General features: G+C 41.6%; 1 protein-coding gene across 1 annotated transcript; it reads left to right on the forward strand.

Annotated features, from left to right (window-relative positions):
- Window positions 1-587: 587 nt before the first annotated feature.
- Window positions 588-19199, forward strand: LOC107983208 (cytochrome P450 2J2). The gene is made up of 4 exons (XM_016995704.2): window positions 588-957; window positions 15793-15955; window positions 18158-18307; window positions 18490-19199. Exons 1-4 carry the CDS (start codon window positions 787-789, stop codon window positions 18708-18710), a joined length of 705 nt encoding a protein of 234 aa, XP_016851193.1. The 5' UTR covers window positions 588-786; the 3' UTR covers window positions 18711-19199.
- The last annotated feature ends 3 nt before the right edge of the window (window positions 19200-19202 follow it).

The raw sequence follows: 19202 nt of genomic DNA on the forward strand, positions 1-19202 counted from the left end.
ATCCTGCTTCAAGTTCCAGCCATTGCCTTGGCTTGTGTTTCCAGTCAGATTTCAGTGACTTTGCTGTTTGGTTTTTTTTTTATTCTAGTCAAGACCCTTGCCTTGTGTTTCATCATTGACTTATACCTTGGATTCTCTTGGAGTTATTCCTGCACTCGAGTCTTGTCTTCCTGTGGTTATCCTGGATTCATGCCTTGGAAATAATCTAGTGTGGACTATTCTTGACATTTTTTGGGACTTCTTTTGATATCCAGTTTGGGACTATGCTCTTTGAAGTGGTTTCTATAGACACTTGATTCATGAACTTCAAATACCTTGCTCTTGTGGATTTAAACCTGTTTTACTGACTCTCAACTTTATTTGCTTGTGCTTACTCATAATCTTCAATAAATAACTTGCTTGCTTATATTCTGGGGCTCCAGTGTGGTTTTGAGGTGCCTACGCAACCTAGGGGTTTAGCATTGCATTCAGATAGCCATGGCAAGCATCTCCTGCCAATGGAAACGGTGAAATGTTCGGGTCAACTCTCTTCCTTTACTTTTCCAGGTGACACATACAGGATTTAATCCTCTTCCATAATTGCAGCCTCATCCCTAAAAGAAGGAGTGACATATTGTAATGCTTAATTGGCAGTGGCGCAAGGGTTGTTGCTTACATTCTTAATCTAGGGATTATAAAAGACAACTCCATGCCTCTAAGGAGAGGAAAAGCACTCTGCACTTAAACAATCTGAGGATACTGGAAAGATTCCAAGAGAGAGAGAGAAAAGGAAGAAAGGGCAGGAGAATGGTGGGCCTCTGGATATCTTTACTTGTTCTTCTGGTGGGTCTTCTGGTTCGGTCCTATCTGAAACTGCTGACAAAACACAGAAAGTTTCCACCTGGACCCCTTCCTCTGCCTCTCATTGGAACCCTGTGGTGCACTGGGATCAGATTTTCTACAGATACTCTCACAAAGGTACTTCTCTTAGCTATCTGAAGTTTAGTGGGTGGGCTCTTAGATCATAGTTCTTTCCGTGATACCTGCTGGAAGACACCTGTGAAATGGAAAAGGAGACCGTTCCCTTGTTCTTCCCCTGCTCATCCTGATTCTATTCATGGAACTTATTCAGAGTTTTTGCACCAGTCACACTCTGTATATGTAGCAATTGATGTTCAGGCTTTAAAAGTTTTTAAAGGCATTGTTGTGTTACGTTGTTTATATTTATATTGTTTACTGATTGTATGTAAACTTATGTTGTTGTTGGGTACGTCTCCATGTAAGCCGCCTCGAGTCCCTTCGGGGAGATGGAGGCAGAGTATAAGAACAAAGTTATTACTATTGTACTAGCTGTGCCCAGCCCCGCGTTGCTGTGTCTAGGACTTTATTTTTCTTTTCTTTTTGTTGTATGAACGTAGAAGCATGAATGAGAGGTTGTGCTGTCAATTTTTGAGGTTGTGGGGCATTTAGTTTAGTTGTTTTGTCCGGGCCGTGATTCCATTACCCATACACACACACACACACACACACACACACACACACACACACACACACAAGCTGTGCCCGGCCACGCATTACTGTGGCATTATCTGGTGGTGTCTGTATTTTATAGGCAGTGTGGAAGAGGCCTAAGTGAGGCCTAACTTTGCCTGTCCCCTGGGCTGAGTGGGTTGCCAGGAGACCAAGTGGGCAGAGCTTAGCCTTCTAACTGGCAGCAATTGGATAAAAACAATTATTCCTCTCCCTCTAATTAGGACTTTATTTTTCTTTTCTTTTTGTTGTATCAACCTAGAGGAGTGGATGAGGGGTTGTGCAGTCAATTTTCGAGGTTGTGGGGTGTTTAGTTTTGTTGTTTTGTCGGTCGCCAGGATTCCATCACTCTTTTATATATATAGATAGATTATATGTAAAATAACAAAAAGGGAAAGAAGCACTACTGAGAGTAACTGATTTATTTCAACTTTCATGGCTTTTCGTTCACTTCTCCAGAGACACTGATGGAGATAAAGTTAGACCATTATGCATGTCAGGAATAGAAGTTGGGGAGCAGAAGGCAGTCAAATACAAACACAGTTTGTGACGCCGGCTATAAACCCACAGACAACTGTGAGTGGTGATACTGGTCTGCCAGGCTGGTTCTCAAGCCTCTGAGGTGTAAAATGACGGGTTGGAATGCACGTTTTGTGAGATGATTTGTTATGTGCTAAAAAATCCTTGTGATGTGAATATAAGAATTGACCTGCCAGTATGTCTATTGAAGCTACAGCTTGGCAAAATAGCAAGAGGGTGGCTCCTTGCTTACTACTCCACAACTCATAGTTTTGTGGCAATATCTCCTTTCTAAGTTGCAATAAGCAATACAGAGAAGGGATTCCCTGAAATGCAAGGGCAAGAGGCCACTATAAACATAAATATAATCTAATAATATAAACCATAAGACAGTTTTTCATATACAGTGTTCCCTCACTACTTTGCAGTTCACTTTTTGCGGATTCGCTGTTTTGCGGTTTTTCATTAAACTCTAAAAAGACTATTATAAATCATAAAAAATTATAATGTACAGCCTAAGGAAGGGAGGAAGGAGAAGCCAAAGGAAGAGAAAAGGAACCTAAGTGGCAATGGGAGGAGAAGGAGGCGATTTATCAACACACGATTGGTTGATACTTAAAATAGTGTATAACTACTAAAATAATATACAAATATTAAAATAAATATAGCGTCCCTACTTCGTGGATTTTCACTTATTGTGGGTGGTCCTGGAACGTAACCCCTGCGACAAGTGAGGGAACACTGTATATGCTAAAGTCACGGAACATTCAATGTACAGACAAGGATTGGAAAGGTTCAAAATATACTTAATGATTCTAAACCAACATCTTCCTTACATAGGAAAGGAAAGAGATTCCTAAAGCAGAATCCAAAAGAATATAATCAACATGTTACAAACACACATATGCATAGAAGGCATCACTCTTCTAATCAAAGTTTGTGAGTCCAATGACATTCAGACCTCATGTTCCACATGGGGGTCTGTGTAAATCACAGATTGTAAATCCAATCCTATAGTCCAAGTTCCCTTGATACCTCCTTTTTACCACAAAGGGCCATTTTGTTGTTGGTGAAAGTGTGGGAACAAGAGAAGTGTCCAGCTATGTCCTGTACTCAGATGTAAGCCAATGCCATCTTCTGTCAAGTTCTGATGTGGTCGTTGTTGATTGATGTCATCGGTCTGCTTCTGGCTATGGAACATGAATCTACACTTTCCACCAGCCACATAATGAGTGTTTCCAGCTAGAGGTAGCTTAATATCACAGCAAAACATGAGTCCCGAGAACTTTGGACATTTCACAAAGACGAAGAGGTCTCATCTACATTAGTTGGTTAATATGGGGTGAGTCTGGAGTAGAAATGTAGCATATGAAACCCATGGTTGTGGTGGTTTGGAAACTGGTTGGTCCAGCCAAGATGGCATGAGCCTTGCCGGACCATTATCTGAGATCAAACTTCAAATTAGAAGGAGAAAGAGTGTGTATGCCATTGACTTGGCATGCTACACATTGTTGTTATTTCACAATCACACTGACAGTAATGAGGAAAGCTATAGAAAACCAGTCACCTCCAAGTAGCCCAGTTTGACAAAGCATTGCTTTTTTTCAGGGCCTTGGAATCTTTCTTGTCCTTTTGCCACTATCTATATTGGTGCTGTGCACAAAAGTATTCTGGGCAATTAGTCTTATGTGCAGCAATATTTTTGTTGTTTATTCATTCAGTTGCTTCCGACTCTTCATGATCTCATGGACTAGCCCACAAATTCAACTCTGTCAAATTACATAGCTGGAGTTTGTAGTTTAGGGATTGTCAGAGTGGTTTAATATCCCATTAAATTAAATTACATTAAATTCAGGATCCTGTAGGATACTTAGAGCCTGGATACTTAAAGAGGTATCAAAGTGTTACGACTATGGATTGTGAAAGAGACTTCACATTTCTACAGCAATTCTGTTAGAATTGATTTAATGAGATGACAGCAAAACTACTAGTGATATTTGCTTGATTCTTCACTCTTGTTACCCACTCAGACTGAAATAACATGCGTCTAATTAGTAAAGGTAGAGGTTTTCCCTTGACATGAAGTCCAGTCGTGGCCAACTCTGTGGGTTGGTGCGCATCTCCATTTATAAACCGAAGAGCCAGCATTGTCCATAGACACCTCCTCGATCATGTGGCCAGCATGACTGCATGGAGCGTTGTTACCGTCCCACCAGAGCGGTACCTATTGATCTACTCACATTTGCATGTTTTCGAACTGCTAGGTTTGCAGAAGCTGAGGCTAACAGTGGGCACTCATTCTGCTCCCCGGATTTGAACTGCTGACCTTTCGGTCAGAAGTTCAGCAGCTCAGCAGTTTAATCCGCTGCACCACCGGGGGCCTTAATTAGCAGAACAATAAAATTTTCAGCATTACTACCTGGGTGTACAGAGTGTTGGGTGCAGCAAGTGACATCAATAAAGGGGGTGAGAACAACCATTGGGGTTGGAAAGTGGTGGGCAAGAAGGCAGGCAAAGCAGTCAAGTAATGTTGAATTACTGCCTTTGCTCCCTTGGCTCACTGAAGGCTGGCAGGAAGAGCTCTGTCATTGCTTGCTTGGCTGGATTTCTTTGCAGTGATTCAACTATGTCCTCTGCTCCTTTGTGTGTGCTCAGATACCCCACACCCCCAAAGTTCTTCCTCTTCTGTCCCACACATTTACACAGAGTGTTTCATCTCCTGCTTTTTGACCTGTCCCCTTTTGTTTAAAGAATGAGTATTTTCCCCCACTCTATGCCAATACACTTGTCTTTGTGTGGTGTACTTTGATCAATGAAAGTAAATATGGGCTTAATTTGCCATTCTGATTGCTGAGATACACATTTCCTGCTGTTGGGTGGACTAACCATACATTTTGAATTCCTAGAGCTTTCCCTGTTTTCTAACTGGTCAGTCTTGCTTCGCTGCTGTTCTTGGACAATGCAATTCTTGGACAGCATCAGGAGAAAGGATCCAGGCACTCTGTCTTTGCGTGTACATGCACACACACATGTACAATTTCAGCATGCAATAGAGTCTTGTCAATTCTGATATTTTAGCTACAACATTGTGGTCTTGTCTGTTATAGGAAGAGGCCCATATTAGTAGTAGTAGTAGTAACATTTTGTTGTGCCAGCTGTCAGCTCTAGTTTGTAGTGCAGTCTTCTTGTACAAAATTACATTGACAAAGTTACGATCTGTCAACTGCAAAAGGCCACCTTACTGGGATCTGCGTGCATCATCCAAAAATACATCAGACAGTTCTAAACTCTTGGGAAGTGTTTGACTTGTGATTTTGTGATACGAAATCCAGCATATAGATCTTGTTTACTGTGTCATACTGTGTCTTTGTGTCAATAACAATAATGTTATTCTTATATCCTGCCCTATCTCCCCAAGGGGACTCAGGGCGGCTTACATGGGGACCAAGCCCAGTAACAACAGTGAACTATCTCAGCATAAAATACATTGCAATTTCAGTATTTAACACATAAAAACATAAAACATCATAAAAATATAACTCAACAGTCTATAACTAATAGCTGGGCACAATGGGCGTATTCAGTGCTGAAGGCAGTGCATAATAGAGTGTGTGCAATATACTGCAAGGCCATTGGTACAAGGTGTTAGGGATTCCTCTTCTTCAGGAGAGGAAGGGGAGCAGGAAAGTGTTCATGAATCAGAGGGGCAGTTGGAATCTGAGGAGGAGATTTTGCACGTACCCACTTTTCAGAAGAGATGAAAGGAAACATAGCAGAGACGTTGTTCAGATAGAATAGCTGCCAGAATTAGTAATTAGGAACTGCCCTAGTAGCTGTGGGGGACTCAGGACTATAAAGCAGAAGCAGGTGCAGCCAGCTCTTGCTGGTAGCAAACAGACTCTTCGCTCCCCTTGTGCCTGCTTCAAGCCTGCCTCTGGGAAACTACTACTAAGGATTTATTGCTGTTTCTTTGTATGAAGTAAGACCACTATTTGATTTGGGAATTTATCAGAGACTAAGAACTGTGCTTGCCCTAAAGACTTCCTTGCTTCATTTTGCATTATTCCACTGAGTGTGCTGTACTTTATGTTTTGCTGAAGTAAAGCAGTTTTCATTTACTTACCACTGTGTTTTAATACTGTTCTTGAAAGACAAAACAGGACACAAGGGACTGGTAATAAAGTGCAGAGGTTAGGTATTAAGGTAGGGATAGAAGGGCCAAGTCAAAATGTAACCCATCAGTTAAAGGCACAATGGAATAGTCAAGTTTTCAGGTCTTTCCAGAACGCGACCAAGGTGGTGGCTAATCTAATTTCTCTTGGAAGGGAGTTCCAAAGTCGGGGAGCCACCACCGAGAAGGCCCTCTCCCTCGTCCCCACCAACCATGTTTGTGACGGCGGTGGGAGCGAGAGAAGGGCCTCCCTGGCAGATCTTAAAGTTCGTGCACGTTCATAGTTGAAGATGCGATCACTAAGATAGGCTGGACCCAAACCATTTAGGGCTTTATAGGTGATAACCAATACCTATAAAGGGAAGATATCATGAGTTACTGCAACAGGCAACACTAATCCTATTGACACTACTCTGCATAGTGAAATAACAAATGTTCACCACCTGCGTATCGTTGTTAGTAAAGGTGAAACAGAAACGAAATTACATAAAATGACACCTCAGATTACAAAACCAATTAAAGTACAGTACAAAAGCATGTGATTCAGAGTTTCAGGGTGTCTGACACAAGCACATTCTGTGATGAAGTTGCATTCTTGCGCTGGGTTATTCCTGTGGGTAGAGCAGGGAGCCCTGCAAAGATGAATATCTGCACATGTGGGTGTTTGCAAGAGAACTCAAAGGGCACAAGGAAATGCAACAGGTTGAAATGACATGGTGAATCAAAGGGAGCACATTGGAATTGTTGTTGACCAAGCATGAAAAGATACAACTGGAATAACAACAACATATTATTCTAAATAATGGCACAAGGATTCAAACCCTGGTCTTCAGAGTTCCGTGGCAAAGAGGAACCTGTCAGTATGTAATATGTAAGCATGACCAGATAGAGGAAATGGTAAATAGTATAAAACTACACTAGGCTTGCTTTTTACATGATTTTTTTGAATGTGGAATCATTGACAATGACATGCAAACAGCTTGGAAAGCCATAACATTGTTCTGACAGACCTAGCAATGCATATTGAAGTTCTTTCCCGAGGCCTTTATTCTATGGTCACTCTGCACTAGAAATTCCACTAGACGTTGAGCATAAAATTGTGCTGGAGATGACTTCTCTAGGCATCTAGATCCCACAGAACAATTCTATGGTTCCTTCGAACAGATGCTTAAGGCATTGTTCATTTCTGGTAAGAAAAAGTAGGCTTCCAGATTATGGGAAAATTACGATATATTATGTGAAGGGTCCCTGGTTTGATTTGTGGGTCTATGGTAAATATGTTTAATTGTCTACAAAAGTATTACCCCATTTACTCGAATCTAATACTCACCTTTTTTGGCTAAATTACTTTGCCAAAATGAGGGTCATGAAGCAGTCATCTTGCTGCTGAGCCAAAGCGAAAGGGTAAGTTGCTTCAGGAGCACCCAGAGCTCCTCTAATTTAATTGCCATGGCTCAATGCTATGTGATCCTGGGATTTGTAATTCTGTGAGGCATCAACATTCTTTGGTAGAGAAGGTTCAAGACCAACAGCCTCCAGGATTCCATAGCATTGAACCAAGGCAATTAAAACAGATTCATTCTACAGCATAGATGCATCCCAGGGTTTTATTTTCCATTGTTGGAAGCCCTGGTGTTTTGCATCCTGATAATGCCCCTGGTGGCACAGTGTATTAAAGCGCTGAGCTGCTGAACTTGCGGACCGAAAGGTTCCAGGTTCAACTCCCGGGAGCGGAATGAGTGCCCGCTGTTAGCTCCAGCTCCTGCCAACCTAGCAGTTCGAAAACATGCAAATGTGAGTAGATCAATAGGTACCACTCCAGCGGGAAGGTAACGGCGCTCCATGCAGTCATGCCGGCCACATGACATTGGAGGTGTCTATGGACAACGCTGGCTCTTTGGCTTAGAAAAGAAGATGAGCATCAACCCCCATAGTCGGTCATGACTGGACTTAATGTCAGGGGAAACCTTTACCTTTTTAATGTGTTTATATAGAATACTTATGCTTTGCTGTTTAGTAACAAAGATTCTCAAAGTGGTTTACAAATGTTTTAATCAGCCGTTTTCTGTTCTCAGGTTTCTACTCTAGATGACACACAGTCAAAAGGGGATGGAAGGAGATTAGGTACAGAAAATACTGCCTCCTCTTCTTCCAGGATCAGGTCAACGGCAGTTGGAGGGCCTTTCATTTGCTTCTGAGGCTCAGTCTACACTATCATATAATCTAGTTTCTGAATCCAGATTATCTGCTTTGAACAAGATTATATGGCATTGCAGACTCATATAATCCAGTTCAAAGCAGATAATGTGGATTTTCTGTGGCAGTGTAGATGTGGCCTGGGTCTAGCCTTGATGGAGCTGTTCTGCCTCTTCTTCATAACCTCTGAGGTCAGGGCAGAGGTATCTGGATTGGAGAGAGGCCCTTTCATCTGCTTCTGGGCATAGGCATTAGGCATGATGGAATCGGATTCAAAATACGCCTTATTGTATGTTACTGTGATTATTTATATATGCGTTGTATATATTCATGGACTGGTCCATGAAGTCACGAAGAGTCGAAAACGACTGAACGAATGAGACGACGACGACAACGCGTTGTATATTGTAAGCCGCCCTGAGTCCCCTTATTGGATGAGAAGGGAGGGGTAGAAATACTGCAATAACTAACTAACTAACTAGATAAATAAATTGTGCCTGCCTCTTCTTCTCTCCCCACAAGGCCAGGGCAGTGACAGTTGATATGGATGGAAGGCCTTCCATCTGCTTTTGCACCTAAGCACGATTAAGGGAAACCAAATGCAAGACACTTGAACCCTCTTGCTTAACTTAGAAAACCTAATGAGCAATCTGCAGGGGTAGAATTAAGCATGTGCTGGACATTCTTTAAAGGCCATTGCTTACTATTTATTTATTTATTTATTTATTTCCAACATTTATATCCCGCCCTTCTCACCCGAAGGGACTCAGGGCGGCGTACAAAATTGGCAACAATTCGATGCCTATACATAATTAAAACAGCTATAAAAATCCAATAAAACAATTAAAACAATATAAAAAATAAAAACATATGATTAAAATCCATTCCTCCAAAATCCTCGTGCTGTAGCCGTAAATCAGTCCGGGTCGTCATTATCGTTTAATCTTCGTTAATTGTATCGTTAATTGTATTCTATTGAGTTGAATATATTACACTGATATTTTCTATACAGTGTTCCCTCACTACTTCGTGGTTCACTTTTCGCAGATTTGCTGTTTTGCGGTTTTTCAATAAACTCTAAAAGACTATTATAAATCATAAAAAAATTACAATTTACAGCCTAAGGAAGGGAGGAAGGAGAAGCCGAAGGGAGAGAAAAGGAGCCCAAGCAGCAACGGAAGGAGAAGGAGGCAATTTATCAAAACATGATTGGTTGATAAAGACTTAAAATAGTGTATAACTACTAAAATAATGTATAAATATTAAAATAAATATAGCGTCCCTATTTCATGGATTTTCACTTATTGTGGGTGGTCCTGGAACCTAACCCCTGCAATAAGTGAAGGAACACTGTATTCATTTCTATGGAAGCACTTTAGCAGGAGAGAAAGATGTACTGGTAAGTGGCAAGAGAAATGCCCAGTTCAGTTGCATCTGCAACTTTTTCAAAAGATCAAAATCTCTTTTAACATTATCTCTATATCTATGGCTCCAAATTTTGTTATTGCAGTGTTGCTAAAGAGAGTCAGGTCCTTTCTACCTGTGGTGGTAGACATTGGCATCCCTTTTCATCTCATATACAAAAGAGGACCACAAAAGTATATCAGATGCTTTGGGATATATTGCAGCAGAGAGCAATGGCAAATTATCTCTGAGTATTCCTTGTCTAACAAAACCCTATGAAATTGATCTGGCTTTTATGCACCGATTTCCATGGATTGTGCAGAATTTAGCATTAATTAATTGTGGGCCTTTATGGCTGGTTGCATATGGTTAAAATGGTTAGTTAATGTGCTGAGGGTGTCTAGGACTTTCTGAAAAGTGGTTGCATGTGGTTAGAATGGTTAGTTAATGTGCTGAGCAAGGAGGGAGTGTAGGACTTTCTGAAAAGTGAAGATCTGAGTTTTTTATTATTGTCTAGTGAACCAGAATGTGCACTATGTTAAAATCTCTTTCTCCCTCTCTCTGACCTCATCTATGCTGCCATATCATCCAGTTTCTAAATCCATATTATCTGCTTTGAACTGGGTTATATGAGTGTACCCTGCCATATAGTCCAGTTCAAAGCAGATCATCTGGAAGTGTAGATGGGGCCAAGGTCAGTATAGACTAAGGGTTTATCTACACAGCCATATAATGTGCTTCAATGCTGTTAAACTGCATCATATGGCCAGTGTAGACTAATACAATGCAATTTGATTCAATTGAATTGATTTATATGAGTTTCAGATTGCATTGGTTTACAGTGTCGTTGGAGCCTTTGTCTTTCTCTATACAGTTCAGCTGCAGAATAAGTGTATTTCGACACTACTAACTGTCAGGGCTGAATGATATGGAATTCTGGGAGTTGCAGTTGGGTGAGACACTAGCATTCTTTAGCAGAGAAGGCTAAAGACCTTGTAAAACTACAGTTCCCATGATTCCATAGTATTGAGTCTTGGGAGTTAAAGTGGTGTCACACTATGTTAATTCTACAGTGTAGATGCACCCCTCTCTCAACTTAGATCCCTATTGAGGAGGAACAATCTTGTCACTTCACTTTGTATTAAGGACTGTCCCCACATACAAAGAAGATAACCCTAATTAAAATGAATCTAACCCCCATGCTTCTTGGAAAATCCTGATACAATTTAAACATTTTGAATTGCTCCTGAGTGAGGAAACGGCAAAGATAAGAAGAAAGAGAAGAAGGAATACAAACAACTGTTTAAAATCTGGAGAAAAAATTATAGGTTGGTGTTTTGCCTAGAAAAGGGAGGCCGAAAGTATAAAGAAGATGACACCCATTCATAATGAATCCAAGCCAGTCTATTAATTTACTGTGACCAAGAAGGTGTAGAGGAGATGCTGTCAAGATGCAATGTTGACAAACCTACAAAGGTGTGGGTGAAGTCAGTATCTAAGGTGAAACATTTTGGTCCCTGTGATGGTTTGCATCTCATGTACAAAAGAAAACTGGAATGGTATTAACTCTCCTTCAAGACTGAGAAGGAAACAGCATTTTCCACGATATATGGAGATGGCCTGCTCATATTGATGGAACCCCAACCATTTGCAATTTCCACAAGCCTTGTGCAACCATGTTTGTCAACAAGTGCTCCTCCCTAGTACAATCTTGGGAAGCTACTCATAAACATAATGAGTGATAAGTAGTTGGCATTCCCCATTCACTTGATTTTCTGTTTGCGTGGCAAGCTCTACCACAGTGCATCTTCAGACTTCTAAAACGTGAAGTTCTGGCTTTCTAGGTTATACTGTCCTTAAAGAAGACAAATACCTCTGCATGATGGTGATCATCATCATAGTCATTACTGATATTCTATCCAGCTATTCAGTTACATATGCATAACTGTTGAGTCTACATTGCCATAAAAACTCAGACTAATAATTATTGATTCCTGATTGTCCTTATTTATTTATTTATTTACAGTATTTATATTCCGCCCTTCTCACCTCGAAGGGGACTCAGGACAGATCACATTACACATATAAGGCAAGCATTCAATGTCTTAACATAGAACAAAGACAAGACAAACACGGGGCTCCGAGCTGGCCTTGAACTCATGACCTCCTGGTCAGAGTGATTCATTGCAGCTGGCTGCAACTGGTTGCTTAACAGCCGGCGCCACAGCCCAGCCCCTTATGGTGTTGTTGTGCTTATTACGGTGAATATTGCCAGTTGCTGCTCAGTCATTTAGTCGTCTCCGACTCTTCGTGACCTCATGGACCAGTCCACGCCAGAGTTCCCTGTCGGCCGTCACCGCCCCCAGTTCCTTCAAGGTCAAGCCAGTCACTTCAAGGATACCGTCCATCCATCTCGCCCTTGGTCGGTATCTCTTCCTTTTTCTTTCCATTTTCCTGGCATAAAGTGGCTTTTTCCCTTCAGGCCCCATTCATATTGTCTGCTTTGAACTGGATTACATGAATCTACACTCCCATATAATCCAGTTCAAAGCAGACAAGGATTGTATATGGCAGTGTAGAAGGGGCCCTAGAGGAAGTTGTAGGATGTTCTGAAGTTTGCTTGAAACTCTGGAGTATCTCCTAGTTTCAGAGTAGTGTGGACAGCTGGACGAGGTCCCATATGGGAGGCCACCACCATCACCCTTTCCTTGAAGTAATGAGCACAAGGGAAAGGAGACTGTTTCCATGTTGTCACTGTTCGCATTCCCAGCAAGCCACACAGCTCTGGTCATCATGAGTACTATGCTCTGATATCAACAAAGTCACCTGCGTGACCAAGAACAAGGAGGGAAGAACACACGGTCATTCTTCTTGGTTGCATGGGTCCATCGGCTGATGTCAGAACATGGGGGAAAGTGGGGCAGGAGCTCACATAGAGCTCTGTGGCCAACTGAGAGCAGCAGTGGCAACATGGAAAATGAGGAGGTGGCCTGGCAGGACCAATGTGGTCTAGGCTTTCTTGAACTGTGTAGACACCAACTTGGTGCTATAGTGGGTTTTCCAGCGTGCATGTGGTCACCTTTGGGTCAGTGTGGAGCATTTCTGTCCTGGACGGGCCATACAGTTAATGGGCATTATATACTGGCCTAAGTAATGCATCTTGTCCTAAATTGCCCACAGTTCATCTTAAAGGCCAGCAATCAAGTGAAGTGAAGAAGATCTATCAATATGGTAAATGGGTCAAAAGAATGATGCCAGTGAGTGAGATGATGGTATTCAGAACTAGAATCCTTATCAGAAAGCCTTGTTGCAGCTTTGCTTATAGTTGTAGAGAATTTGAGCCTTTATAATTCAATGCAGGTTTTAAGGCTGGATCTACACTGCCATATAAAATCCAGATTATCTGCTTTGAACTGGATTATATGACGGTGTAGATTTATATAACATAGTTGAAAGTAGATGATGTGGAATACCTGTTTTGATAATCTGGATTATATGGCTGTATAGAAGAGGCCTTTCCAGATGCGGGGCAAATAAGTGAGGCAAAAAATACCAATACCTTAAGGAGTGCCCAGACACGGAGCTGTCAGTCTCGGTAAATGCTCCCTCGGCATCCTGACAGGTTTAGTTGTACAGGATTTTAGATATCCACAAGATAGACATGGGACATCTGCCAGAAGTTTACTTTAACTTTTTAAATTGACTCTGAGATGTGCTAGACCTCATAAGTACTGATGCGGGTATACTAATGTGCACACAAGCAGATTTATTGTCATTTATGTATTGTCCCCTCGCTCTCCTTCTGCCTTTACCTTTTCCCTCTTGAACCCTGTTTCCCTTTGGGGTCACTTGTCTTATATGTTGGTGTCCACTGTGTAAATTCAAGCTACAGAGAGTTCTTGTAGGATTTACTTTCCATTTGTGCTTCCGTTTAGCCATCTGTTTGTCTGTAGCTCCATTTGTTTGCAGCCAGATTAGCTGTTTCGGGATTTTAAAATGCACACATGCGCTGGAGCATTCCAAATGAAATCACATTTTTCCTTGATTGCAGAGATATACAATGATGCGAATGTGTGCATCTTCTGACTGAAATTGAATTTTAAGTATACCTTTTAATAGCAGTGTGTGACTCAGCAAAAGCCATACTGTTTTCAGTCCTGTTTTTGGCTGCCCACCCCTATCCTGTTTACTGGGATATGCCCAAAAATGGGGGGGGGGGGTGCCATTTTCATGCCAGTAAGATTCAATCCATTGGCCCCCATAGGGAAATTTTAGAGGTTCGTTTTTCTGCTGTTTTTAGGATGAAACATGTCTCTCTTGTAGGCCACATTTACAACTGCAAGCCCACCGAGCTTTAGAATGTTTTATTTATTCAATGAACTTTTGGAAATGTTTAAAGTTTTTACCATAACATTTTAAAAAACCCACAAGAGGGGGGTTTTGGGAACTGAAGTCCCAACCAGAGCGCACCTCAAGAGGGGAGGACAATGGACACAGTCAACCAGGCCTCTGATTGGCTGAGAAAGAAATGTGAGAAACACAGAGAGAAAAACCTCAACTCCCATCATGCCCCAGGAGGGAATGCAGAGGCTCCTCCAATGTCTGTGCCACACAACGTGCTGCTGGGAAAGCGAGTTCCCCATAGGCCCTCTCTGGAGGAGAAGACTAGGGAAGCCCTTCTATCTCCAGCCTTATTTGTCTCAAGCAGGCAATTCACCGAGGGAACGGGTGGTTCAGGAAGGGATGGAGAAGGCTGCTGGGGAAGAAAGAAGAGGAGGACCTGCCAATGCCAGTCACCTGCTCTTGCCTGATTTCTGAGCCTGCCCAAAAGCTGCAGCCCCCACCTCAATTAGTGTGCCACTCAGCCCCATTGCCCCCATTTGCCTAAAGATCTGACTGTCATGATCCGCTTCCAGCTGAGCCTTTGGCTGCCCCTTGTCCAGTCCATTTTTGGAGGTCAGGCAGCCAAATCAATGCATTTCCCCTAATCCAGTATTGCCAAATGGTATCGTGCACCCCTACTTTATAACACGTGTTTTTCAGCCAATGCAATCCAGCGCACATTTTTGGCAAACGTCATGTAGCTACCCATTTTTATTCCGGTTTCTTCCGCATTTTAGGACCTGTGTAAAAAAGCCCTGAGTCTACACTGCCATATAATCCAGTTCAAAGCAGATTTTTTTTCCATGTCAGGAGCAGCCGGAGTTGCTTCTGGAGTGAGAAAATTGGCCATCTGCAAGGACGTTGCCTAGGAGACGCCCGGATGTTTTGATGTTTTACCATCCTTGTGGGAGGGTTCTCTCATGTCCCCGCATGGAGCTGGAGCTGATAGAGGGAGCTCATCCACACTCTCCCCAGGTGGGATTTGAACCTGGCATCTTTCAGGTCAGCAACCCAACCTTCAAGTCCTGAGGCTTTTATCCCCTAGGCCACTGGAAGCTCCTAGCAGATGATTTGGTTTTTATATTGCAGTGTAGATGAGGCCTTTGTTAGGCTCTTACCGATCCTAACATCAAAATCATGGATGAAAATACTCAAGAGTGTCAGGTCCAAGAAAGAACCCTGCAGCCTTCTACTTGAGACCTTCTTCCAGTTTGAAGCACTGCTCTGATACCAGTTCCTTGATGATGATTTTCCAATTAATTATGGAGCTATCTAATGGAAACATCTAATGGTGTTTCAATCTATAGTATTCCATATTAAGTCTCTTTGCTGATGCTTTGTTGAAATACAGAAAAATGACATCCAGTAACTGCTAAAGTAGTGACCAGATTTTTAAAAGAAAAAGATACAAAAAGTTAGTTTTGCAGGATTTTCTAGATTTGCTATTGGCAAAAAAACTCCTTGTGCTCCTCCAAACAATCAGTGTCATCAAGATGCTTACAAACCAAACTACATGTCTAGAAGCTGCAGGATGGAGCTGGACTGATGTTTGTGCATTGACTTGAAATAATCTTATGGTGTTTCATCTTTATGTTTCCTACCAATGACAGGTCACTCAGAAATATGGAAACTTTGCCACAATATGGGTCGGGCATTATCCCATCGTAATTATGTCTGGATTCCAAATAGTGAAAGAAGGCCTGATCAACCATTCAGAAGAGCTAGCTGACCGACCAGTAACTTATTTTGTTTTACATGCCTTTAAAAGAAAAGGTAAGTGCCTTAAAAATAAAAATGTTTAGGCCCTTGTGTTGCTATGCAAAACAAAACAAAACAAAAACACTTGTGGAAATACCTTCTTTTATGCAACCTTTAAGGCCCCTCTTACACTGCCATATAAAATCCAGATTGTCTGCTTTGAACTGGATTATATGGAAATGTTGATTCATATAATCTAGTTAAAATCAGATAATATAGACTATATGGCAGTGTAGAAGGGGCCTAAAAGGCCAGGATATTTCTCTCTTCTTGTATCTGGCCACCCTAAATGCAATAGTTGTCCATATTTTTTTAAAAATAATATAAATCAACTGCACAATTTTTCTCATGCTAAAAGTCGATGTTATCACTAAATAATATTATGAGCCTTTTGTGATAATGCCCTTCATTAACCACATCTATGGACTTAGGTCACTCTTGTAGAGCACAGTGGAAAGAATTGAAAAAGAACTGGTTTTCTAGATGGAAGTTGTCCTTGGCCCAGCCGTCTGGATGAAGAGAGCCACGGCTTTCCCTTCCTTCTTGCCTGATGATTAAGAATAGTTCTATGCAGCATGATGCACAACTTCTGAATGTCACTCACATGATGTATACACTTCTTTTAAGGCACGTGTTTACATTATGAAAAAAAAAACAGAGTAGCCTTATCTTGGATACCCAACCCTATTGGATTGCAGACAGACAACACACTGGTGTTTAAAGATATATAGTAATATAGGTGTGGACACATCTAAACATTAAATCTGTGTCACCGGAATTGCTCATGTAATGTCATAGCAGATTCTTAACAGCAATTGCTACCTGTAGAGCTGAACGTCTGGGTGCCACTGCCAAACGCAGGAGTTCCTGTGATTATCTGATTTATGGTTTCCGTTAGCCCCAATATAGAGATGGTTAACACCCTCTGAGTGGAGAATGAAATGTATTATATGGCCCAATTCTGAATGGTTTAGTATTAAAAGACTGTGGAGACTGTGAATAATAAAAGACTCTAAGGTTGTCTGTCTGTCTGCCTGCCTGCCTGCTTCTTTTCTAAAAGTATACTCCATTGTCAAAGACAGAGGACTTTATCATATCAACCTGCTATTCTGCTACAGTTGGACGAGCATAGATCACTGCTTCTTAAACTGTGGGTCCCAACTCCAAATGGGGTCCCCTTTATTGAGGATCCAAAAAATTTGGCAACAGTAAACATTTTCTGAATGCCCCCTAGTGGCTGTTTAAGACATTTACATGAATCTGTTGTTCAGTGTTTACTTTGTAGAAGATGCTTTGGCTGTATGTAATAAAAAGGAAAATCAGCCTGTTTAGCAAGTCATGCAAATGCAGATTTATCATTTATTTATTGTTTATTATATATTTATTATATATAAAACAACAAACCCCAGAAGAGAGAGGTGGACGCGTGTGTGGGAACAAATTGATAGGAAGATGCATGTGGCGTTATGTGATAAGGACTATCATGGTGACGGTCTAGCTGAAATGCCAGTTTGTCTGCCTCATATGATAAAATCTTTAGTATTATTCTAGATAGAGTCTCCATCAACCTTGCACTTGTAAAGCTTTGGAAGAATCTATGACTTTCAGTTGGTTATTATTTATTATTTATTTACAGTACTTATATTCCGCCCTTCTCATCCCGAAGGGGACTCATAGAATCATAGGGCGAATCACATTACATACATATAAGGGCAAACATTCAATGCCCATAAACACATCGAACCGAGACAGAGACAGACAGACAGACAGACAGACAGACGCAGAGGCAAATTAACCTTCTCCTGTGGGGATGTTCGATTCTGGCCACAGGGGGGAGCAGCTGCTTCATCATCCACTCTGATGGCACTTCCTCACTTCCTTATTCCAACGTTGTAAATTAGTTAAACTTGCCTCCCCACTTTTTATAAGTGGTACCTTATTTCCTACTTGATAGATGCAACTATCTTTCGGGTTGCTAGGTCAGCAACGAGCAGAGGCTATTTTTTATTTTTAACTGACGGGTGCTCACCCCGCCACAGGCTGGCCTCAAACTCATGACCTCATGGTCAGAGTGATTTATTGCAGCAGCTGCTTACCAGCCTGCGCCACAGCCCGGCTGTAGTTGAATGCCATGAAACATTTTCTGTACCTGAAGCCTACATTTTGGCAAAGATATTGACAAGTAGTAATTTTTTCATTGTTTCTTGATTGCTGCAGGCATTGGATTTGCAAATGGTCATAGCTGGAAACAACAGAGACGATTTGGCATAATCACTATGAGGAATCTGGGGCTGGGGAAGAAAGGAATGGAGTTCCAAATTGAAGAGGAGGCCCGACGGCTTGTGGAGGCCTTTTCACAAACAAATGGTACATTAGATGTTTACGCTGGCACAACACTCCTGCTGAATTTTCAGTTCTACTTGTATTTTAATATTTAAAAATTCCAGGCAGTCACAGTTGTATCTCTGACTCCACATGAAATTCAGACATTAGCATTAACAAGCGAAATAGAATAATCTTAAGAGGTCTGCATACAAATTTATTTACAGGGCAGCCACTTGACCCTTCACTGCTGATCAGCAATGCCATCTCCAGTTTGATAAGCACTGTGAGCTTTGGATACAGATTTTCCCATGAAGATGAAATGTTTCGGAAACTGATGGGAAGCATTGATTCCTTAGCGCAATTTGGAGTCTCCTTCTCTCATGCTGTAAGTCATCTCTTCTTTTTTGCCAAGAAGGAAAGTATCACTATTCCAGAATCGGCATAACGTTTGTGTGCCCAAGTAGACACCCAGTGTTAGCATTTGGATATCCCTCAGGGAAAAGGGACACATGGATTAATGAAGGAATCCTGAAGGACCCCTGAAATGGACACATTTGCCTATTTTGGAGGTCCTTCACAATGCCTTCATTGACCTATATCTACAGTAACATAGCCAGATGTTTCTTGACCATCACTCACTCTCCATTGGCCACAACATGGCTAGGTTGGTGGGCAGCAAAGTGTTTAAGGGGATGTTTAAGAATCTAGAGGGTACTAGCTGTGCCCGGCCACGCGTTGCTGTGGCGTTGTCTGGTGGTGTTGGTGAGAAATGGTTGAGGTAGTGGTGGTATTGAATATCTGTTGTATGGTTGTCTTTATGTTGAGTATGCACACTGAAGTGGATTATATGGCAGTGTGGAGTCAAGATAATCCAGTTCAAAGCAGATAATATAAGATTCTAAATGGGTTATATAGCTGTGTGGAAGAGCCTTGAGTC

The sequence above is a fragment of the Anolis carolinensis genome, chromosome 3 (assembly GCF_035594765.1).
Source record: "Anolis carolinensis isolate JA03-04 chromosome 3, rAnoCar3.1.pri, whole genome shotgun sequence".
Lineage (NCBI taxonomy): Eukaryota > Metazoa > Chordata > Lepidosauria > Squamata > Dactyloidae > Anolis > Anolis carolinensis.